Here is a 24,571-nt window from a genome sequence, read left to right on the forward strand (position 1 = left end):
CTCCGGTCGCTAGACGTGCTCTCGCGTAGCTCCGCCTTTCCTAGATCGACCCGCCTCGCAAGATGGCTGCGTTACTGCCGGGCCCGGAACCTTGGAACCGTGTGAGAATTCCTAAGGCGGGGAGCCGCACCGCAATGACAGTGCAGAACCCCGGCGCGACCCTTGGTGAGTGAGGCGCCGGGCGAGGATGGGGGAACGTTTCCGGAGGAGGCAGCCAGGCCGGGCCGGCGCACGTGGCGGGGGCGGTACCGGGACTTCCCGGGCCCGGGGGACGCTGGGAGAGGGTGCGGGGCATGTAGGAGTCGAGCGGTGCCAGCACTTTACTGGTGTAGCTCGTAGGGCCTCTGGCTTAGCAGTCCTTCATTGAACCAACTGTGCTAATGCAGGGCTTGGCTGGAGAGATGAAGGACTAAGGCTCAGCCGTGCGCTGAGGAGGCGGAGAGAGGTGGATTCAGCTGGTGCCTGGGAACAGTGCTGCCTGGGAACCCTTGTTCACCCGGGTCTTGGGAGTCTTGTTTACCCTTCCGTCCGTTTCCCCTTTCCGTCTTTTTCCTGACCCCTGCCCCCGAGAAGCGGTTGACGTCACCCAAGCACTGGGACTCAAACTGCGATCTTTTCGGACAGCTATCTGCTTATCTGTGAAATGGAGCTAGTCCTCCTCCTACTCACGGGGGCGTCGGGAATATCTAACGATGTAATGTAGGAGACAGTGCTCTGTAAACGACAGTGTTTTACCACCTAAATGGATGGTATTTGTTAGGGTGAAGGGCATATAGTAGGTAGGAGCCTGGCGCAGGAGCCAGGTTGTTTGGGTTTGAATACTAGCTCTACCCTTTGCTGGAGCTTGAGGGAGTTACTGAACCTTTCTGTGCCTCACTGATCTCACTTTCAAATGGAGATAAAAGTAGTACCTTCCTCATAGGACTGTTTTAGGGGGATGAAGGAGTTGATAATGTAGAGAAAGCATTTGGAACACTGCCTGGCATGGTAAATGAACATTCAAATGGTAGCTGTTACGAATGTTAAATACGTAGCTCGGGGGCCCAAGTGGGAGAATACAGTCAGTCATGGGTTCTTTGTTTCAGGTTGGGCTGGTGAAGCCCTTTCCTCATCCGTGTTTTCACTAGAGACAAACTAAAAACCATGACTTTAAGCTGCAAAAAGCCTAAAACAAAACAGAACAACACAGTAAGGCGGATTGGACAAACTTGATTTAGATCATCACATCCCCTTTCCCATATATCCATCCTACACACTTCACAGATTATCCCATCTGTCCGTCCTACACACTTGACAGATTAATCTTCCCTCTTTCTCTATTCAGAAATTCTTTAACAATTCCTATTAGGCATAGGAAATTCACCAACTCACTACCCATCCCCGAGGCAGCCCATTCTGTCTTCAGATAGTTGTTGGGACAGTAAGAAAATTCTTGTTAGGTAGCAACCAGCCTTTACTTCCACCTGGAATGCTAGTGCTGCCTTTAGAGCCATAAATCACATGAACTACATCTTACGGACTACTACAGATTTTCAGACTAGGAAGCATCTGCTGATGAGCACCGGTTGTTCAGTCAGGCGTTCATCAAATAATACAATTTCCAGTTACTGTGGTGGTTTTTCTTTTCTGAATATGTTTGTCTCTCTCTTAAAGTGATATCCAAACACAGAAGCCTTGATTTTGAAGACTATGAATTTATTCATTCTGTCTTGCTTTTGGGAATAGCAACATGGGGAGTTAGAGAATTATTACACTTGTAGTGACATGTGCCCCACCTCCAAGGTGGGGGCGTAACTGTACACATGAGGCGTAAGTGTACACCAAATGACTGACAGCAAAGTATTCTTATGAAAGATTATTAAACCATGATAAAATGCAATGTAAAGATACAACTTCTTGTTTAACAGATGTTCTCTTAATGATTTCCTGGACTTTATATCATCTGTTACCATTTTTCAACTTCTCTTATACTTGGAATCCTTATGTTCTTACAGTTGAGACAGATTACATTTGTTTTTGATTCCTTTAAAACAATTAAGGGAAGATGCTTTTTTTCAGTGTGTTTTTAATATAACATACTTAATGTAGAAATATGTACTAAATCTTATTAAATATTTCTGCTTCAGACCTTTGCATTGCAGCTGTAATTAAAGAATGCCATCTCGTCACACTGTCACTGAAGAGCCAAACCTTAGATGCAGAAACAGATGTGTTATGTGCCGTCCTTTACAGCAATCACAACAGAATGGGCCGCCACAAACCCCATTTGGCCCTCAAACAGGTGAGGAAGCCCGGTAGATGAGACCCAGCCTGTTCACTTGAAAATGTAGAGCACACTGCCACTTACTATTTTGCTATTTATGGAAATCTTGTGGAAATCTCAGTAAATCACTTGTGTTTTATAGGCCTATAGCCCACAGTTACATGTACGCTTTCTTTTTTTTCCTGAAAGCATTTCAGCATTTCAGAAAGTAATTTTTGTTAGAAAAGAAGTATATTTAGATTAATTCTTTCCCAGTCTTATTTCTAATGGGCAAATAAACATTTTCTTCATTATATACAATCTATAACAACAGTGCCTTTGCCCAGTGCAAAGATAAAGTGAGTTGAGCAAGACAAAATGTTGGACATTAAGAAACAGTTCCCTGGGCATAATCAAAATGCTGAAATACAAAAACAACAACAACAACAACAACAACAAAAAAACTTGTCTACTTATTATGGGGTACATAATCTAATTGGTGGTGTGTTAGAGTAAATGGATACATAGCAAGTTGTGATGTAAACTGGTTTCATGTAATGTCTGGAGCTTAAGACAAAATTGGACCCTCCAGCTCAGGGGCTACACCATAGAGTAGAGCCTCTTTTAAGCTGGCTTCCTGATATGCTCATTCATTCATTCACTTAATTCCGCAAGTATTTTCTAGAAGTTCAGAAGGCTATCCATTGTGTGACAGGGCTACCTTGCAAGTGTTTTTGAACTTTCTGTGTGCCAGGCACTCTGCTTAGTGCTGTGTATAGAGTAGTGAAAAAGATGGACATAGTCTCTAACCTTATAGATGCATGCTTTCTAGTTAGTTTTCCACCCCTCGTACTTAAAGCAAACAGCGTGAAGATTTCATCAATGAAAGATCTGGGATCATGGTCTTTCCCTAAATTTTCCATTCTAGGGTAGCTTTTATCTTTTTCGGAGTCTTTTTAATCCAAAAGCAAGCTTGCTAACCCTCCCAGTGAATGTATTTTTCCTTCCAGCTTCTGGGTTGTGAATAATCACCCCGTCATAAAAATTTGCTGTTCTCTAGTCTCTCTCTTTTATATAGCTCTCCCATCCAGGTGGTCCGTAAGACAAAACTTCCTCTGCATCTGGTGCCCTCTTCCGTTCTGGCTGCCATTTTCCTCTTAGACCTCATCAAATTTTAGTTGTCTTATTGTAGTAACTGATGGTTTCTCTTTCAGCTTTTCCTAAGCTCTGGCATATTCTAAATATTAAAACTAGGTTAATCATCTGAAAATACAACTTTGATTTTTAGTGGTTCTCCATTGTGTCCTGAGTAAAGACCAAACTTCTGGCCGGCATGGTGGCTCACGCCTCTCATCCCAGCACTTTGGAGACCGAGGTGGGTGGATCACGAGGTCAGGAGATCGAGACCATCCTGGCTAACATGGTGAAAACCAGTCTCTACTAAAAAATGCAAAAAATTAGCTGGGCGTGGTGGCGAGTGCCTGTAGTCCCAGCTACTTGGGAGGCTGAGGCAGGAGAATGGCGTGAACCCGGAAGGCAGAGCTTGCAGTGAGCTGAGATCATGCCATTGTACTCCAGACTGGGGGAGAGAGCAAGACTCCGTCTCAAACAAAAAAAAAAAAGACCAAACTTCTTAGTTTGGCTTACAAGATCTGTGATCTGGCCTTTTCAGTCTTCTTAGTTCAGGCTTCTCTCTCACGTTCAGATAGATTATATTCCAGCCAACCTGTACTCTTAACAAACCTGCATGCTCACTGTGTGTGTGCCTACTTCTGAGTCTGCTTACCTGGTCCTATATGTTTAGAATGCCCAGCCTTTCCATGTCTGCCTGTTAAAGGCCTTCCTATCCTCTAAGTCCCGGCAGTGATAATCTATGTTATAGTACTCTCATTTTAAGTTGTGTTTTTCTGATTATTACTGAAGTTGCTTTTTTTTTTTTAAATTCTTAGCTATTTGGGCCTCCTCTTTGTACTTCTCTTATAGCATTTAATATAGTCTGTGTTGTGGTAAAGTTATTTGTGTATATATTTTATATTCTGTGTGATCCCTGAGGTAGGAAACATGTTTTATGCTTATGTTACTGCTGCAGCTGCTATTACCACTTCTACTGCCTTACAACTGCTTAACATTTCACAGTTTACAGAGAACTTTCATGTAAGTACTAGAATCGGCCTGTCTCTAAATATTCCCCTAAGTGGAACACAGAAAATAGTTTTGATTCCTGTTCTGTGGAGTACATGTAGGGCATGCTGGGAGATAAAATGGTATTAGAAACTTCTGTATCTCTAGTTGCTAAAAATCTAGTAGTAAAGATAGGAAGACATGTAAAATATTTAATTAAATGCTGAAATAAAAACAGACCCTATTTAAAATTGCAGTCTTCTCAGCACTTCCTCTCTGCCTTATTTTTCTTCATAGCACTTAACACCACCTGCCATTTGTTGACTGCCTTTCTCTCCCAGCTATAGTGTAAGCTCCACAGGGGCAATGTATTTTGTCCCTTTTGTTTACCGCTATAATCCAGTTCTTAGAACAGTGTTCAGTAAGCACTCAATAGCATCTTTTATTTTTTTTTTAAAAAAAGGTAAGAGCCATGCATTGTACAGAATGCTGTAGGAATTCTGTAGTCCTCAGGAATACCACACAAAGCGCAGCATGGGACTGCATCTAGACAGATAAAAAAATTTGGATGGGCGTTGATACTGGCAATGAGAGTATCTTGCCAGAGCTTCTAGAAATTGAACCAAGGTTATGGATTCTGTTTTAACAATGGTTTTCAGAACAATGGAGGGAACAATCCTTGAATTCTTTGGTGTCAGCTCCTATCTTTTTCAGTTTTCAAGTGTGGACACCATCCTTTGAGGGAGGTATTGACAAACCAAGATGGTAAAGCACTTGGAAAACATAGTAAGTGAACTGTGGTTCAAAAGGAAACAAAGGGGAAAAACATTCAAGAGAGAGAAGGGAGGAAGAGAGAAGATGCAGAGGAACATAAGGACAAGCTTCATCTACTCAAAGAATGTATTTGTTCAGTGATTGAAGCCAATCATTTTCCTCATCTCTGTGGTACTTTATAGACTGTTGAAATTTAGTAGTTAATTTGCTATCTTGTTTTAATAGTTTCACTATTAAAAATTGTGTTGTCGGCCGGGTGCGGTGGCTCACGCCTATAATCCCAGCACTTTGAGAGGCCAGGGTAGGCGGATCACAAGGTCAGGAGATCGAGACCATCCTGGCTAACACAGTGAAACCCTGTCTCTACTAAAAATACAGAAAATTAGCCAGGTGTGGTGGCGGGCACCTGTAGGCCCAGCTACTTGGGAGGCTGAGGCAGGAGAATGGAGTGAACCCAGGAGGCAGAGCTTGCAATGAGCAGAGATCGTGCCACTGCACTGCAGCCTGGGTGACAGAGTGAGACTCTGTCTCTAAAAAAATAAAAATCATGCTGTCTCAGCAAAATTATAATCTTGAGAATAACCTATACTTGCTTTTGTCCCCTTTATAACATCAAGCTCATTGTGGCATATACTGATTTCTTAGGAGTCACCTGATTTTAAAAATGTGTTTGGCTGGATAAATTCCAAATTTGTAACCAGAAACAATTGCTTGCACTTTGGATTTCTCAACCCTGAAAAAAAATAAGGTATTCTGTGATATTTAGCATAGTTCCATTCTTTGAATATCTAGAACTGTTTGCTTTCCTGGTCATAATCAGTGACCCTGTCTGCATTACATACACATGAATTTGAGCTGCTCTTCTTCTTTCAGGTTGAGCAATGTTTAAAGCGTTTGAAAAACATGAATTTGGAGGGTTCAATTCAAGACCTGTTTGAGTTGTTTTCTTCCAAGTAAGTGGTCCAGTTGCTTTGTGATGTGGTGGGCTGGGAACTCAATGTCTTGTGATCTCCCTTTGGATTTCTCTATGCTTGGTGTTGGAATGTAACCAATTATACCTCAGCTGTATAAAATTTGTTTTAACATGGGGCACCTGGTGTTTGTGGTACTCTTCTGTTATTGATCTGTGGGAGTGACTGGTGTGACGTTGAAATCTGGGTCATGGTAGATTATATTAAAACATCAGAGGGCTGTTATTGCCCATAACTTTATCTCACATTGAACTTAAAGCAAGTCTTCACTTGAAAACTGCTATAGAAATGCTTTATACTTAAAAATGAAAGTAAAGGGAGCTTGCAGATAGCTGAACATGTGAAGGGTTGCCCAGGGAGGACGTGGAAACTCTGTGCTTCTGCCATACCTTGCTCTATGCATCTCTTTATTTCAGTCCTTTGTCATATCCTTTAACTTGTAAATGTAAAAAAAACCACCTTTTTTTTTAAAGTGAAAGTAATCACTTTTTCTATTTTTTTCAAGTGAAAATCAGCCCTTAACTACCAAAGTGTGTGTTGTCCCCAGTCAGCCAGTGGTGGAGTTGGTGTTGATGAAGGTTTTGGGAGCCTGCAAGTTGTTACTCCGCTTGTTGGACTGCTGCTGCAAAACATTTCTGTATCCTGGAATATCTTAAATACACCTTCGTTTGAATTGGAATTGTTTGGATATTTTTGACAGTATTTTTATTTGAAAGCTAACACTCTGTAGGAGTTACAATCTACAGGAATTCTTAACCTTCGCTTCTTGGCCTTCTTTTCTCAGGAATTGCCTGATGCAGCCATTGCCAGAGACTGCCTGTCAACTGTTCAGCATGTATTATCCTAAGAGCATTGACAGCTAGAAATTCTTAATCTTAGAAACTAAACTTTAAGAACTAAATTTAATAATGGGAGCTCTAGCAGAGTGTTTATTACCATATTTTAAAGATTTAAATTCTTAAATAGAACGTGTTTTAAGGCTTTAATACCTTTAAGAAAATTCTCTTTACTTCCAATATATTTCTTAATTCATGATTGTAACTTACAAAACCCACATTACTTTGATTTTGTTTTCTACCTTAAATTGATTTTCCAGTTTGACTGTGAAACATCTAGGTTTGCAAGAGTTCATTATTTTAAACCTTGTGATGGTTGGGCTGGTGAGCAGATTATGGTATGTACACACCTCTGACATCCTTCATTTCTTTCTCATCTCTTTTCAGCCTAGATTTCTTATTAGTACTTTTCAAACTTATTTTCCTATGGGGTTACGGGAGGTGCAGGTATTCTCTGTCTTGATTTGATCAGAGTTTTTTGGGGGTAGATTGGGAAGCTGAGTGCTAATGGCTATGTCAAAGGAGTAGGCTTTGTATCTCAATCCACGAGATCAGCCCAACACTGAACAACTAAAAAAATTGGGAGTGACTGGTGTCACATTGAAATCTGGGTCATGGTAGGTTGTAGTGAAACATCAGTGGGCTTTTATTGAACATTGAAAAAATTAATGCCTACGACAGGGAATTGCAGTAATAAAAAATTGTTAGCAGTAGTCATATTACAACAGGCCATTTAAAATAATGCTATTCCTGGGCTGGCTATATCACTTGATTCTTTCTGTCACTTGGTTTCTAATTTTTAATGGCAATGATAAATGCAGTTTTTGACTTATGTACTAGCCTCTTTTCTTCCATCTCAAACACCACTGCTTTTTTGAGCATATTTGGTTGATGTATGCTGGTAATATTTGCTAACTAAGAGACATTCTTTTGCATGTCTCTCAGTACATATTGTGAAACTGATCTGATGGATAATTAGAATTTGTCCGTATCTGTAAGAAGGCCTGTTTTGGGCCATTTCAAGCAATTAAGATTATTAGCTCTAATAAGAATATAAGAAAACATTGGATGGGGAAAAGAAAAAAAGTGTTTGTGTTTAGAGATTGAAAACTTTGCTTTGATATCTTAACCTGGATATCTCAAATACTATTTCCTATTGTTTTATTATGATTATAATTATTCTACTTAGAGAATCAGAGGTAACTGATTACTAATCATTATTTTAAAATGCTAAACCTTTGATACTCTTTTCTGTAATGAAAATAGCTCTAATTTTTGCTGATTATAATACATGCCTGTTTTAAGAAATTTAAAAAGAAAAATGTGAAGAACCTGAAATTTGCCTAAAATCTCAAAATCTACTACACTTAAGACTTTGATATGCATCCTTTTGTACATTTCTCCATGTAGTACTTCTTGAATATGTATATTTTTTTCCTGGTAGACTATCCTACAGTTTTTTGAGTAACATTTTATACTTGGATTTTTCTGTTGGGATGGACTAATCTGGCTGTTTGCAGGTGTGCACCATAGTATTTTTTATCTGTACTGGAGGACCTTGATAGCCCTTTATTTTCAGCTTTCAGTCTTGCAGTTTATTATGTAATCTGCAAATTGTAATTACTGGTTAATTAATGAGCTCCTATTTCTTTCTCTAGGGTTCTCTATAAAGGTGTTTTAAAAAGGTTGATTTTGTTATATGAGCCTTTGTTTGGATTGCTTCAAGAGGTCTCTAGGATTCAACCAATGCCTTACTTCAAAGATTTTACCTTCCCTTCTGATATCACTGAATTTTTAGGACAGCCATATTTTGAAGCCTTTAAGAAAAAAATGTCTACAGCTTTTGCAGCTAAAGGAGTAACTAAATTGCTAAATAAACTGTTTTTAATGAATGAGCAGTCACCAAAAGCCAGTGAGGAAACCTTACTTGGAATTTCCAAAAAAGCTAAACAAATAAAGATCAATGTACAGAATAAAGTGGATCTTGGACAGCCAGTAAAGAATAAGAGAGTCTTCAAAGGTAATTTGCTTTGATACAGCACATACTCTAGTAAAACAAACAAAAAAAATAAAAGGAAACCTTTTGAAAGTAATAGGCATTGCATAGAAGAAAATTCAACATCTCACATCTTAATTTTGACTTACATTGATTATCTATAGAGACGTATGATAATACCTGTGCTTTCTAAGCTTGAGTACTTTATTTGTTCCTGTAATTGCTTCCTAGTTATTTGCTTGCTTTATTCCTTTATTTATTTTGTGGTAATTTGGCAAGAAATGTCATGCACTTAAGAATTTGTTGTAGATTTGAAAATAGTATGCCTAAGGTTTTGTATCTGCAATTTTTCCACCTCCACAGAAAAGTCATCAGAATTTGATGTGAGGGCTTTCTGCAACCAGCTGAAACACAAAGCTACTCAGGTTTGTCTGGCTTCATTAAATTTAGCTTATGATTTCTGCTAATTTGTAGAGGATGCTTTTTACCAAGGGCAGAGATTGAATCTTCTCATTTTATCCCCAGCTCTAAGCTTAGTGCCTTCTTAGTTGTCGAAATATTTTAGTAGGAGTTTCTCTAGAATTTTAAAGTAACTGTAAGATCTCTTGTTAAGTATGGATTGTACTGCAGCTTAAGAGTATCGGCTTTGCAGTCAGATGGTTGGTTTGAATCCTGGCTTTGGTACTAGCTGTGTGACATTCTGTGAGTTTCCTGATCTCTCCGTTCCTCTATTTTGTAATAGTAATATGTGCCTCATAGGGTTGTGCTAGTTTTAATGCATGTAAAGCGTTCGGCAGTCTGGGGCATGGTAAGCATTTAATTGGAGTTAGATGTTATTAGCTACTGTCATTTTGGTCATCATCCTCATCGTTTTGTCATGAAGCTATTCCTTTACTCTTGTTGAGGTTCAAGTTTTAACATGATTGATTGATGTCTGTAAATTCTGTTTGTTCTGGACCTAGCAGCATATAAGTACATCAGCATTACTGTTTTACTCAGTAACTTGACTTTTTGTTTTTAACCCTGTCTTTGCAAAATGTCTTTACTTCTGATATTTTTTATGGGTTAGTTTACTTCTTTTATTTAAGAATTCTTAAGCATACTTTCTTGAACTCTAAGGACTCCAGCTTCCATTGATGTTCTGTCTAATTCATGAATTCAGAGTGAGGAGTAATACTTTCTGTGCCAGGCATTGTTCTAAGTGCTTTTATATGCACGAAGTCATGTAATTATATCACAAAAGCTCTGTGAGGTGGGCATGCTTATTACCATTTTCATATTTCAGATGGGGAAATTGAGGCATAGAAAGGCCAAGAAACTTGGCCACATAGTGAATAAATGGCAGAGCTGCGATTTGAATGCAGGCAGTATGGTTTCATAGTCTGTCTTCTTTACCATTCACCAGTCCCCAGAATAGTTTTTCAACAGTATCTCAAGAACTGCGGTGCTTTGTGAGCCTTGAAACTTCTGCAGCCTGTGCCCCTGTTTGTAGGTGACTGGCTTTGAAGTTGGTGGGTCAGGATCCCTCTTATTCAAGACTAATTGCTACTATATTTTTAGCAAATAGCACTAACTTGCTTAGCTTTTAAAGTAAACTACTTCTGTTGATCACCAAACATAAACTATTGACATGGGTCACCAAACATAGAATATTTATGTTAAAACTTTTTCTACTTCTGTAAAAGTGCCTTTTGAGTGTAAGAAATTTGGAAGAAGGTAAGCTTTGAATGAATGATAGAGCAGATCATCTCGTAGGCAGCATATTTTCATAAAGAAATAGTAAACGTTAGTAAAATCCAAATGTGACTTGGTATAGAAAGAAGGGGTTGAAGAAGTAAAGTTGCCTTGTCAGAGATGGTTGAAGTAGAATTGGAAGTGTTGCTCGGTTGAGCATTTTTAACAGATACTCAGCAGGCATTAACTGATTAATGGTCTTATTCTGCTGGGCGCTCTGCAGGGCCCCATATTTTCCCTGTTTTCAGAAACATTTCTAAATTGAGGAGGTTTGCTCAGGATATGGAAATAAGTGAAAAACGAATTGTGATATTCTGTTGGTATAGAGGAGAGGGGCCTTCCAGTGATCCCCAACCCTCTGCAATTAGGCTTTGACCAGTATTTAATCATGTGGGGTTTTATTGTTGTGTATGTGAGATATGTGTGTTAGAATATTTATGTTAGCTTTCCTATGTCAGTCTAACTCAGCTGCAGATGGGACCTGTCCTGGTACAGAGGGGGAACAAAACAACTTGTATTTGGAGCAGTGGAGAAAAATTCAGTTTTTAAAGACATAAGGAAAGCTTATTGAGCAAAAAAATTTCCTTGAAGACTGACAAGTTATTTTTTTAATTTTTAGTTTTTGTGGGTACGTAGCAGGCATATATATTTATGGGGTACATAAGATATTTTGTTACAGGCATACAGTGCATAATAATCACAGGGTAAATGGGGTATCCATCACTTCAAGCATTTAGGGACTGATAATTCTAATTTTTAAATTTTGATTATAAGCTAACTTTCCCTGTTGTCATATAATTACACGCCGGTAACATGTCCAATATATTTTTCTCATGTTTTCACGTTTCAGGAGACCAACTTTGATTTTAAATGTTCTCAATCCAGATTAAAGACAACCAAGTATTCTTCTGAGAAAGTGATAGGAGCTCCTCATGCCAAAGGTTTTGTGCAAAGATTCCGAGAGGCTGAGTCCTTCACACAACTTTCTGAAGAAATCCAGATGGCAGTTGTATGGTGCAGGAGCAAAAAACTCAAGGCTCAGGCCATTTTTCTGGGTAACAAACTTCTTAAAAGCAACCGGCTTAAACATCTGGAAGCTCAAGGTACTAGGTAGGTATATTGCAAAAATTATGTTCCTTTACTTTTTCCGTTGTCGTTATGAGTAAAAGTGTATATTCAGGTCACTTTTCTTTAAAATGTGATGTCCAGCAGCCGCAGTGGGGCTAAACTGGGATGTACTCAAACTGCAGTTCCATTTGCTGCTTTTGTTGTAAGAGCAAAACTGTATCATTGGAGAAAGAAGATAAACAGGTGAATTGGACCTCAGTCATTTATGCTCTTCATCATGTCCATCTGCTCATTCAGGAACGGTTAAGAATGTCTGGTGTGCTGAGCCTGAGGGTACAACTGCATGAAGACATGACTTGGTCTTCAGGGAGCTCAGGGTCTTCTGGAAAGGCAGCGCTTCTGCAGATAGCTTCAGCGCAGTGCAGTGGGATAAGGGCATGAGAGCAGAAGCAGAAGGTGCCTGCCTCCCATGAGGCCCACACAAGACTGCTGGGGCCTTGCACTGTCTGTATCAGCTGGACTCTATATATTTCTTTTCTGTGATTTTTATATTCAGAACTGTTTAAGGGTGCTTATCTTTGCTTGTGAACCAGTATTGCGTGAAGTATTACATGAAGTTAGACATTAGACACTTCAGGGCTTAGTGGTAATGATTTCAAACACAAATAGGTATTAAGAGCCTATTCCACCTTCACAGAGGCAATTTTCTGATTTGTTTTTTATTGTATTCTTTAAGAAATATCCTGTGCATGCCCCGTAATTTCTTATCCATAGTTATAGAGCTATTCAGGGATTTAAAATTAGTTCCTGGGGAGGAAGCACATATTAAAAATGTTGTTAAATTTTCTTTTGAAGTTTACAGAAAATATATTCCTGTTTCAGAAAAAAATTAGTATACAGTGAGGGTTTTGTAACACATTTTGATTAAAAGCGACAGGAAAAATAAAGTGCTTGAGGGGTTTTTACATTGAGATGGGTCCCCTAAAGGTGTGTAATAATCTAAAAGTCCTATGGCTGGAAATGCAGCCTGAGATGGAGAGAAGCATTCTGTTTAAAATTGGGTTTAAAATCAAGGGTAGATGAGGCAGAGGTAACAACTAAAAGTTAATGAGAAGAGTGGCAAACTGGTGTTTATTGGTTAAACTATTACTCAGTACTCACCAGATATGGTGCTTCTTCATATACTGCCCTGTTTTGCTGTTTCATTAATATACTTGTAGTAAACTTCATAATTTATTTAATGCCCATAATAACACTGTGAGGTAGACAGTATTATTCCCATTTCATAGATGGGTAAATGGAGGATTTTGCTCAAGGCATTAGATGTGGAACTCAGTTCAGGCCCTCTGTTTTCCTTTCAACTCTGAAGTACACCCACCTTCTTCCCACTTAAAAGCCACTGCTTATAGTAAGATAAGAAAATGGTTTGGAAGCAAAGATCATGATTTATTATAATGGGCTTCCTCAAAGTTTTATATCCATGCCCATCTTTTAAAATCTATCACAAACAGTGAAACAATTCAGTAAGGCACTGATGAACCTTGTGGCAGTGTACCCTGTGTGGAAGCAAAACACCTAAAATGATCAGCTGTTTGATTTCTGAATTTCCAAACTTGAAGATGACATATGAATCATAATTAGGGTAGCTTAAGGCTGTCAGTGTGTCTGGGCCAGAAGCCCTGTCTTCACATTCTTCTATAAACTTCTCTTAGCCTTTATTCCTTTTTCCTTGTTCATTTCCTGCTACAGCATGAAGCTGATTATCCAGATTCAGATTAATATGTACTGGCAGATTTTTTCATTTGTGATGTTTCCTCATGTCTACTCATTACATTATGAACAGATTTAGCAGTTATGAGGGAAATGCTCTAAAAGTACAGGGGTATCTCACCATTCAGCGAATTACTAGCGGCTGTACTTTTGAGAGTTTGAAAGCAAAATGGGGACACATTCGTCTACACTTCAATCAGAGGGCATTTGTGCTCTGAAAAAACAGACTTGGGGGTGAAACGTTTTTCAGTGTGGTTCTGGGATTGTACACAGGCATAGGACTTGTAGATAAATTGTGTATTTTCCTTTTCAGTTGGTAAAGAATGTTTTTCTGCATCTTAAGCCCTGATTTTTCCTCTCTCTGTCTTTTAAAGTTTGCCAAAGAAACTAGAGTGCATAAAAACGTCTATTTGCAACCACCTTCTTCGTGGCTCAGGTATCAAAACTTCAAAGCATCATCTGAGACAGAGAAGATCACAGAATAAATTTTTACGGAGACAAAGTAGACCACAGAGAAAGTTGCAGTCGACTCTTTTAAGGGAAATTCAGCAGTTCTCTCAAAGGACTCGGAAGACTGCTGCAGATACCAGTGCTAAGTGGAGACTCTCACACTGTACTGTGCATAGAACTGATCTCTACCCTAACAGTAAGCAGCTCTTGAATAGTGGAGTTTCAATGTCTGTCATACAAACTAAGGAGAAAATGATGCATGAAAATCTTAGAGGCATCCATGAAAATGAAACTGATTCGTTGACAGTGATGCAAATAAATAAAAACAGTACATCAGGAACCATTAAGGAGACAGATGACATTGATGATATTTTTGCTTTAATGGGAGTTTAGGTGTTCATATGTGAGAATTTTAAGTGATTAACAAGGCTAGTTCAGTGTTCTAAGTAGAACTGCTAAGATCTGGAAGTACCACCTGGACTCACAGAGGAGCTGCTTTTGTGCAGCATTGCACAGGAGTTCAGTTCAGTTCAGTCTACATATAAAGTAGCACTGTGTCATTTCATCAACAAGTATTTCTTTTTGGTTTCAACTACATGCCAGGTGTTAATATGAAAAATCTGCCACAGCCTACCCTTGAGAAGCAGATGTAATTCCTTGAGGCCAGTAAGTCTCTGAAAAACTGAATAATTTTATGACTTACTGGGCAATTTAATAATCGTTTGCAAAAACCATTGTGTCTTGAGGTAAATGAGGAGGGAGGGTGGGGTATAGCAAGGAAACACCTGAAAGGTCACTTTGGCCTTAATTGGTTCCATTGTACACAGGTCCACCTCTGAATACTGGTTTGTAGCTCCTGACAGTTATGCTGTCTTGTAAGTTGGAATTGATCATCAAGGTTTGCCACTGCTTGTATTACCAGGGACTGGTTACAACCATTATTTCTCTTCATTTGCTCAGCTTATTTCATATTGAAGTGCGTTTGGAGTTCTCCAGGAGGTTTTAATTGTATTTATTTGGCTACCAGTGATTGATTCCAAATAAATCTTTTTACAAAAAGGATATAAGGTGGTTTATGGTTACATATGAAATATAACAGGGTAACAGGTAGAGAAAATAAAATGAAAATATCAGGTTAGGAGACACAAAGTAGACCCAGGAATGAGGCTAGAACATTTATAATTTGGTGTTGATGCTGTCATCTGATAGGGGATGTTGCTCATACTGTTGCTCTGAGGGAGTACATCTTGAGTATTTTCAAATAATGATGTGAAGTTTGAGGTAGGTATCTTTCCACTGTTCTCCTTTACTAGAATTAGGTTATTAAGCTTCTCTAGTGGCCTTAACTTTTGTTACACAGAGATTTAAAGAAAACCAAAGCAGTACCTCAGTTATGTATTGCATCCTTCTTTTCCTCAGCCACCCTATCGTAACAAGTTATTTCCCTTCCATTCTTTATTTGGCTTTGTTCTTTCCCTGTCTGCCTTCTGCATTTTCTCAGTTATCTACCAGTGGTTCTCAAACTTTAGACTTTTTGAGAATCGCCTGGTGGGTTGCTAAAAGATGCAGATTAGTCCTTTCCTAGAGATTTATAAACAGGGGCCAGAAATCTGTATTTTTAACACGGAGCCCACGTGATTTTGATCCAGGTGGCCCCAAATCCAGTTACGTAAACACTGCTTTAGCTTCTCTCCTGAAGCCTTGTTAAGTAAACTGGTTTAATCTTTAATCTCTAGTCACTTTTCATGTTCCTTTTGGCTTCCTACCAAGTGGTAGTATCCATTTAGTGCCTTAAAATATGGATAATACCAAGGAGATTTCATTCCAGACAAATCTAGAAATGGCCATTAGCTTCTAAGTGTCCTTGTGTTCAGTATGTTTCCTTTACCTATTGGGAAAAGGAAGCTAAATTCGTGAGAGAACTGGTGTATAGCTTTGTGGACCATAGGGCTTATTTGCTGAGAGTTGTCTATATTCATGCACCCAGTCCCCTAAGTAGCCTTTTTTAAGACTTCATGTAACTGATTCAGAAAAAAACTCCCAGTCTTTTAAGACTTCATTTAGCTGATTCAGAAAAAAACTCCCTGGGAATTAGGAGATTTAAGGTTCAGTCTTGCTGCTTCTACTTACATGTGGCTTCACTGAGCTAGTCAGTTTCCCCTGGCTTAGGTTTCTGGATTTGACGTGGATTTTTTTTTTTTTCAAGAATGAAACTTTTATAGCTGAAATAAACTTTGGAGCTTATCTTTCATTGGAAAAACCAGGGAGGTTCAGTGAGTTAAGGACAATACAGCATGGACCGGACCACACCACTCTAGCATTTGTTTCCAAATTCATTCATGTTCTTTTGGAGTATCTTCATCTCCTCATTTTCCTGTCTTCTGCCCTTTACTAATTCTGTAAAAATGGCAAAAAAGCTTCACATGTGTACACAAAATGACAATGTGTATGTTTATAAGGAATTTAGTATTCTATATCAGTTAGTTTTTCTAAATAAATCGAAATATTTATCATTTTAAAAAATGCAATCTAAAGTATGCCAAACTGTAACTTACCTAGTGAGATTAGAAACTATTGTCAGGGTCATCGTAGTGAATTATTATTACTACTACTTTTGAGACAGAGTCTTGCGCTCTTGCCCAGGCTGGAGCACAGTGGTATGATCTCAGTTCACTGCACCCTCCACCTCCTGGGCTCAAGCTATTCTCCCACCTCAGCCACCTGAGTAGCTGAGACTCCAGGCACCACCCTGCCCTGGCTAATTTTTTAAAAACTGTGTGCAGAGATGGGGTTTCACCATGTTGCTTAGGCTGGTCTGAAACTCCTGGACTCAAGGGATCTGCCCACTTTGGTCTGCCAAAATGCTAGGATTACCCACATCCTAGCACCAACTTTATCACTTCTGATGGCATTAGGACACACAGGCCATTTATAAGAGCAGTGTTTGAGACCTCGTGTGTGTCACTTCAAAGCCTCTTGGCCTTCATACTAAAGTCACTGCTGTGGTAACCACTTTCAAGTAGGGCTGAACCTTGCCTCTTGCTCTGGGGACGGCTCACTTCCTGCCCCTGGGCTTCTCAACAGCTGCAGGAACTGCCTAGCACTTGGGTATGTACAACCCAGAAGAGGTGTGGGGTTACCCCATCCCCTCCTCAAAGAAATTCAGAGGCACAGTGTGAGGATAACTTCCATCTTGGATGCTAATCTACCATGTTGACTTCTGATAACCAGTTCCAGGAATGCCTCTAAGATTTCTACTTTTACCTATTAAAAGAACACACACTCACTGTAAATCCTGGCAAATTATAGGCTATGTTGCAAACAGCGTTCTTGCCTTTCCCTGAGGAGTTGACTTCAGTGTCTCACATGTTCCTTCTGAAGCATGTAAACCCTTTTCTCTATGTCATATAAGCCCTGGGTCGGGAGTAACTGCGGGGATCCACTGTCTCGTCACTGCCTGAGACATGGCTTCTGTGCATAAGTCCCTATTAAATGTTTCTTTCTGACACAATGGATTTGTCGGCCTCTTTCTTTGGCATCTCAGCACCCTCAGTCTTTGGGGATAGGTTGCATAGACCTGCTCACTGTAGAACACATATTTCCTAAGACTTGTCATAAGTTCCCTCAAGATCTAGCACTAGTGCCTACGTTTTGGCTAACTCAATGAATATGTCGTTAATAGGCCTGTCTTGTTTTATTTTGCCACTGTTTCCTGGGATCACTTCCCAAATTTACATATGTAAGCTTTTGGCTCAGGCTCTGCTTATAGGAGAACCAAGGATAAATCAAAGCAGTAAAGTAACACTGACAGACAAAAAGATGACTTCCAAGATAACTCTTTTGTTACTATATATTTTATGAATGTCTATATTAAAAAAATCTTTTTTCTGGCTGAAAACATTCCGGGTTAGATTAGACCAGTTCCATCAACTATACAACTGACAATATATTCAGATTATTTTCTGAAAAAAAGCCATGAAGTTGGTTTATAGCTTTAATTAATTTTTTATCCAGCAATACAGCTATAACCTTTTAATACTCAGCTTTACTTTGAAAAGCTAAGCCACTTATATGAATAGGTCAGTGGCACCTTCACAAAAATCTTTTCTATTACCTTTAGTTCAAAGGCTTTATCTTTCCATTCTGAATTTTAAATGTAGCTGTCTAAACTGTCCCATCAGCTTTTTTCTCTTGCCTTTTGCAAATTAGTTTTCTCACTTAAAGCTATTTTTGTTTTTTGCTTTTTCACTAGTGAAAATGTTACTTCCCCCGTGAAAGGACATTTCCTGTAATCTACCTGTGAATTTTGCTATATTTCTTTGTTGGTTTGGCTTTACAAATATGTAGCTGTCTTCTCACATGTTACCTGCTGTAAAACCATTTTACTCTTAATAGCTTTCAAGGTTACAATAACATAAATTTCAGAGAAATCAAGTAAGTTGCCCAAGATCCAACATATATAATAAACATCAGAACTGGAACTTGAATTCTGTTCTTTCGGTTGTTTCCAACATGGACTAACACATTTTATCAAGAATGTTTTCAATATTCAAATAAGGACTCAAAAAAATAGGCTTACATAGTAACATTTATCCATCAACTTACCTATCGATGCTTAACAGAAAAGCAGCCCCCCTTTTACCTGGCCCATATTAACATTAAAAAAAAAAGAAATACACGTAGTAGACATATTCTTCAAAAGACAAAAGCCCAATAAAATGTCAAACCCTTCTCTACATAGTTGTAACAGGTTTTCATTTTATGGCTGTGCTCTTGCTCGTCAGTTTGTTAAAACAGGGGAATCAGCTAGTAGCTGTTCTAATGAACACCATAATTCAATTACTTATAAACTTTTTCCCCCCAGGCGCAAATTCTTGTTTTAAAGCTGAAGTTATCCTCCTGGAAGTTACAGATGCCCAACATTTAAAACAATGTTGGAATTCTTCTAGGTATTTAACTCCAGTTAGCATAAAGCTTCTTTTTTTTTTTTTTTTTTGAATCTTCAGCTAAACTGAGAATCGTTAGTCAAGATTTCCTGTTACACTGGCTATAAAGCTTCTCAACAGATGGATTCCAGAAAAGGTCACAGAGCTGTGAAAGGAAAAGAAAAAAATAATTTTCTTCCTTTCCTCAGAGATAACATCTGAATTCATCAACTTAAAAAAATTTGCAAATTCTTATGATTTCATGTATGAAAGCAGAACATCTTTTAATGTGTTCTAGCTTTCTTCTCTTCCCCCAGCCCCGTCTTGTAGTATCCTAAAATCTGATGATCAATATCTGATCCATTTCCTTCATGATTCCAAAAATTTCACTATACCTTCTGTTTTGCTTTGTTTTCCAGAATAAGTCTTGATCTCTTTAGTTTGTTCTTTTTTGTAACAAATATTCAATTACCTTGTTAGACTTTTCAGGTTTTAAAAAAATTACCATCACTGTTACTGTATATATTATTTTTCTATCTGTCTTGCTACATCCATCCATCCCTCTGTCTGTCCATCAGTATGGAGATCAGCCAAAATGTTTCTCAGGTATGGATATACTAGTTTTTTTTTTTTTTTTTTGAGACGGAGTCTTGCTCTGTTGCGCAAGCTGGAGTGCAATGGTGCGATCTTGGCTCACTGCAACCTCCGCCTCCCAAGCAGCTGGGATTACAGGCGTGTGCCACCACACCTGGCTAATTTTTTTTTTTTGTTTTAATTTTTCTAGAGATAGGTTTTCTCCATGTTGACCAGGCTGGTTTTGGACTCCTGACCTCAGGTGATCCGCCCAAAAGTGCTAGGATTTACAGGTGTGAGCCACAGCGCCTGGCCTTCAAATGCCTCTAGTTTTAAGTGACACTTTAAGAGATACTGACAGTATTACAGGTTTTCAGTATATAAAGTTATAAAAACAATTCAACAAGTGGATAAAGAAAATGTGGTATATATGTACCATGTACTACTCAGCCATAAAATGGAACAAAATAATGGCATTTGAAGCAACCTGGATAGAGGTAGAGACCATTATTCTAAGTGAAGTAACTCAGGAATGAAAAACCAAATGCTGTATGTTCTCACTGATAAGCAGGAGCTGAGCTATGAGGACACAAAGGCATAAGAATGATATAATGGACTTTGGGGATTCATGGGGAAAAGTGGGAGGGGCGAGCGATAAAAGACTACACACACGGTACACTGTGCACTACACTGCTTAGGTGATGGGTGTGCTAAAATCTCATAATCACTAAAGAACTTTTCCACGCAACCAAAAACCTGTTCCCCAAAAACGATTGAGATAAAAAAATTTTAAAACCCACAACATTCTCATGTTACTTCATAAAATACAAAAAACAAAACAACTCTTACCTTACAGGAAACAACTGAGGAAAACATCCTTGAGTTTTCGTGTTAACAAATTTCTGGATCTGAAGCACTTGTTTTAAAAGATGTCCCTTGGAAGATTTGTCAATTTTTGTTAATACAATCTATAAGAAAACAAATATTTATGCATTAGAAATAAAGTGGATCTTAATAATTTTACACATTTTAGCTATAATTTTTCATTCACAACTAGGTGACCCGTGCAAATTTATCTCTCTGTACCTATTTCCTCATCTATAAAACAAAAAGAATGACCCATAAAGGAGTAGCTACGAAGATTAAATGAGCAAATGTGTGAAACACATAAAGTATACACTGTGTGTCTGCTGCTTAATAGTGCTTTAACCACATAGGGCGATAATATCTTGGGAAGATCAATGAGAAGGGTCCTGGAGTTACATTTGCAATTGTTCATATGATCACAATATATCTGATAGCTTAAGATATATAAATGAATATTGGGTTTATCTATATAAAATTGTCAATTTGTAATCATGTTTTGACCTATACTCTAAAGAAAAAATCAGAAATCAGGCTATTTGTAGGCTGTATCTACTAGTTATATTCCGAGTAAGTCTAGAATTCTACTTGTCCAAAGACAAGTATTGTAGTGCAGAAAAGGTCAAAGTATGGATAATTACAAAAATCAATTAAAAATAAAGCCTTAATCCATCAAGTATTCCTGGTGAGCTTCTGTAAAATTAAATTTCCTGGCAAATCATTTTTGCTTTTTAGTCATAAAAGATGCTAATGGCAGGAGTGAGATGTCACGATACATATATTGGTTTGTGTCCACGGTGCCTTTCTCATAACTCCCATAGCCCTTGTTACAATCTTTTGTTTTAATGTTGGATATGTTAGGCATCAGGAAATAAAATCTCTCTGACCTCCTGCCTTCCATTCACCTGCTCCAAGACAAGACTTGTAATCTTCCCTCACCTTTCTCATTGTGGGTCATATGACCCTCATTCCAGAGAGGGTCCCACCCCATGCCCTGGGGGAAGGGATGCTGATGTCATGAAGCTTCCATAAAAGCCCAGAAGACTGGGTTTGGAGAGCTTTCAAATAGCTGAACACAGGGACATTCCCAGAGGGTGGCATGCCCAAGGAGGACATGGAGGTTCTGAAGTGCATCTTCATTGTATCCTTTGTAATATACTTTATAATACCATCAGAAAACATGTTTCCCTGAGTTCTGTGAGCCACTCCAGCAATTAATCAAACCCGAAGAACGGATAGTGGGAACCCCAACTTGAAGCCAGTCTAGATATTCTAGAGGCCCAAAATTGTGGCTAGTGTCTGAAGCCAGGTGGGAGTAGTCGTCTTGGGGACTGAATCCTCAGTCTGTAGGATCTGATGTTATCTCCAGATAGACAGTATCAGAATCAAATTTTCAGATACCGAGCTGGTGTCCACTGCTTGTTGGTGAAGGAAAAACCCCTACATATTTGACCACAGAAATCTTCTGTGTTAATTATTGTGGTATGAGAGCAAAGGAAAAACATGGTTCCAGCGTTTTTCCCACAGTGAGAAGCAGAAAGTGTGTGGTTTCTAATGACCTGTGAATTCCTCCACAAATGGGAGTCTTTTCTCATAAAGGCAAATATACTGATATTTAAAAGGAGATACAGATATAATTTCTCTATTCCAATTCCTTTTCCAACGAAGAAAGTAATATTTCCTTTCAATTAAAATTGAGGAAAATATATGATTTCATAAACTAGTATCTGTGATACCAAATAAGGAATACTATTATTTAGTTTGGCAATATTTAGGCATTTTTACTAGGTAGACTATCAATCCTTTGACTCCTAATAAATTGTCTCTAATGCTTCATAGGGCTTTTGCAAACCCCAAGAATTCCAAGACCCCAAGAATAAAACAAAAGTGGCTGACTAGTTACTTGGTGTGATTTGTACTAAACTCCACTTCTACATATTAGTGGCTTTCTGACATCTTTTTGAAACCAAATTATAGTTATTGTGTTCTTCACTTTTCTTTGGAAAGAAACTTTAAGAGTGCTATTTTATCTGGAAGTCTCACAAAGCAAAATTAATGTGGATACCAATCTACAATTCTGTATTCTGTTCTATGTCAAAAGACAAAGAATACTTGAAAGAAATACCCAGAAGAAATTTTGTTTACTTTAAAAATATGAAAATCCTACTAGTGTGTGCTGGAGGCTGCTATGTTCCTGGAACAATTTTAAAATTTTAAATTAGTTAAGCAACTTTTAAAGTGGCAGTTTTATTCACATTCTTATCAGTACTGTCTGTCAAGCTGCTGTTAAAGAGCTAACTTTTTCTGAAAAAATGTTTATGTTGCTATAAAAAGAAAAAGTGAAAAGTACATAAGAACATTAAATGAACAGCTGAAAGAAACCTTTAATTTTTAAAACATACAGCTGAGCGACAGAAAAGAATAAAAGTGCCACAGAACTTATTTTAATTAATAGTAACGGATGATTAATTGAAAAGATTATTCAAAAGGCACTCTCCTTTATCTTTTGAGGAGGCAACACAAGCTCAATTGTTAAAAGGTGCATGTACACACAGATGCACATAGAACTGATTATTTCTAATTGCAACCATGATTGAAAGGAAGTACTTACCACATAAGGTAATGCAAATTCTTCACACATTTCTATGGCAATATTGTCTGTTTTTTGAATTCCAACAACACTATCCACTAATAAAAATGTTCTCTTCAAGCTATAAGCATGCAGAAAAGAAGATTAATGGCAATATAAAATATACCCATTCATTTATCCCCTCTTCCTTACTATACTAAGAAATTCTCCTTGGAGTAAATCTCAATCCAAAATTTAAAAATTTCTTCAGGCAAAAGGAATTCTCAATTTGCCAGAAGTTTATCCTGCAGTCCAGTAGGTCTCAGTGCTATTTACTTTCAATAACTAAATTCACTAAATATTAACTTAATTCAATAAGGATATATTGGACATAAGACATTCTGCCTGGGACTTGATATATAATGAGTGACTTCCCTCCTCTAAAAGCTTAAACTCGAGGAGAAAGAGACACAAATCAAATTAACCATAAATTACAGATTATAAATTATAGAAACCATAATTTATAAAAATCAAATTAACCATTAGTTAGAAAACTTTGTTTTTTTAGAACCTCATTCTGTTGCCCAGTCTGGAATGCAGTGGCACGATCTTGGGCCACTAACCTCCGCCTCCTGGGTTCGAGTGATTCTCCTGCCTCAGTCTCCTGAGTAGTTGGGATTACAGGCATGCACCACCATGCCTGGCTAATTTTTTGTTGTTGTATTTTTAGTAGAGTCGAGGTTTTACCATGTTGCCAGGCTGGTCTCGAACTCCTGACCTCAAGTGATCCACTGGCCTTGGCCTCCCAAAGTGCTGGGATTACAGGCATGAGCTGCTGTGCCTGGCCTGTATAGAATTTTTTTTCTTTTTTTTGAGACGGAGTCTCGCTCTGTTGCCCAGGCGGGAGCACAGTGGCACGATCTCGGCTCACTGCAAGCTCTGCCTCCCAGGTTCATGCCATTCTCCTGCCTCAGCCTCCCGAGTAGCTGGGACTATAGGCACCGCCACCATGCCCGGCTAATTTTTTGTATTTTTAGTAGAGACGGGGTTTCACCATGTTAGCCAAGATGGTCTCGATCTCCGGACCTCGTGATCTGCCCACCTTGGCCTTTATTACCCTAACACTAATAGATAACAGAAACCAGACAAATTATATTTTGCATTTTCTTATGTAAATATATGATTTTACCCTCTATGTAAAGCTACAACAAATAAGATACTTATAAACATTTTTTTACATTTCAAAAGATTAACATCAATTTTCTATATATGGTGCAATTTTTGAAACAGAACTATTACTTGACTACATAAGGAGACAAAAAAGAGATATTATTTGCAGCAGATCTGATGTCTGAAGTATTTTAAGATGATCAGAATTTACTGATTTTAACCAACAATTTTCATTTTCAAAATTAGCCAGGTAAGAGTTTGGTTTAAAAAAAAATTAATGGGCCGGGCACAGTGGCTCACACCTGTAATCCCACACTCTGGGAAGCCGAGGTGGTTGGATCACCTGAGGCCAGGAGTTTGAGACCAGCCTGGCCAACATGGTGAAACTCCATCTCTACTAAAAATACAAAAATGAGCTGAGCATGGTGGTGCACACCTATAGTCCCAGCTACTTGGGAGGCTGAGGCAGGAGAATCACTTGAACCCGGGAGATGGAGGTTGCAGTGAC

At 38.4% G+C, this 24,571-nt stretch overlaps 2 protein-coding genes and 1 long non-coding RNA gene across 8 annotated transcripts in view; 1 reads left to right on the plus strand and 2 right to left on the minus strand.

The window, feature by feature from the left end:
* LOC106996779 (uncharacterized) overlaps positions 1-212 on the minus strand; it is a 29,275-nt gene extending 29,063 nt beyond the window's left edge. The window contains exon 1 of the long non-coding RNA XR_001442819.3: positions 1-212. This is a non-coding gene — a long non-coding RNA (uncharacterized LOC106996779).
* On the plus strand, positions 41-17,473 carry NEPRO (nucleolus and neural progenitor protein). 3 transcript variants are annotated; one of them, XM_077993945.1, is made up of 10 exons: positions 41-165; positions 2,127-2,281; positions 3,531-3,617; positions 6,011-6,090; positions 6,614-6,745; positions 7,205-7,282; positions 8,603-8,964; positions 9,304-9,365; positions 11,525-11,784; positions 13,887-17,473. In XM_077993945.1, exons 3-10 carry the CDS (start codon positions 3,576-3,578, stop codon positions 14,353-14,355), a joined length of 1,485 nt encoding a protein of 494 aa, XP_077850071.1. In that variant the 5' UTR covers positions 41-165; positions 2,127-2,281; positions 3,531-3,575; the 3' UTR covers positions 14,356-17,473. The 3 variants fall into 3 exon arrangements, with proteins under 3 accessions (XP_077850071.1, XP_001105980.4, XP_002802694.4); XM_001105980.5 differs by lacking the exon at positions 3,531-3,617; XM_002802648.4 differs by lacking the exons at positions 2,127-2,281; positions 3,531-3,617.
* Positions 11,263-24,571, minus strand: part of GTPBP8 (GTP binding protein 8) — a 17,983-nt gene continuing 4,674 nt past the window's right edge. For 2 of the 4 annotated variants that reach the window (XM_077990748.1, XM_015129810.3), the window contains 3 exons: positions 22,936-23,035; positions 20,310-20,428; positions 11,263-12,549 (listed from right to left, as the gene is read on the minus strand). In XM_077990748.1, the coding sequence (XP_077846874.1) occupies positions 12,543-12,549; positions 20,310-20,428; positions 22,936-23,035 (226 nt within the window). In that variant the 3' untranslated portion in view covers positions 11,263-12,542. 4 annotated transcript variants of the gene reach the window in all.

Source organism: Macaca mulatta, chromosome 2, assembly GCF_049350105.2.
Source record: "Macaca mulatta isolate MMU2019108-1 chromosome 2, T2T-MMU8v2.0, whole genome shotgun sequence".
NCBI classification, from domain to species: Eukaryota; Metazoa; Chordata; class Mammalia; order Primates; family Cercopithecidae; genus Macaca; species Macaca mulatta.

Coding starts and splice junctions, on each gene's coding strand:
- NEPRO (XM_001105980.5), top strand. CDS start 63: ATGGCTGCGTTACTGCCGGGCCCGGAACCTTGGAACCGTGTGAGAATT. Junction 2,282..6,010: donor CCCATTTGGCCCTCAAACAG/GTGAGGAAGCCC, acceptor TTCTTCTTTCAG/GTTGAGCAATGTTTAAAGCG. Junction 6,746..7,204: donor TGCTGCTGCAAAACATTTCT/GTATCCTGGAAT, acceptor TTGATTTTCCAG/TTTGACTGTGAAACATCTAG.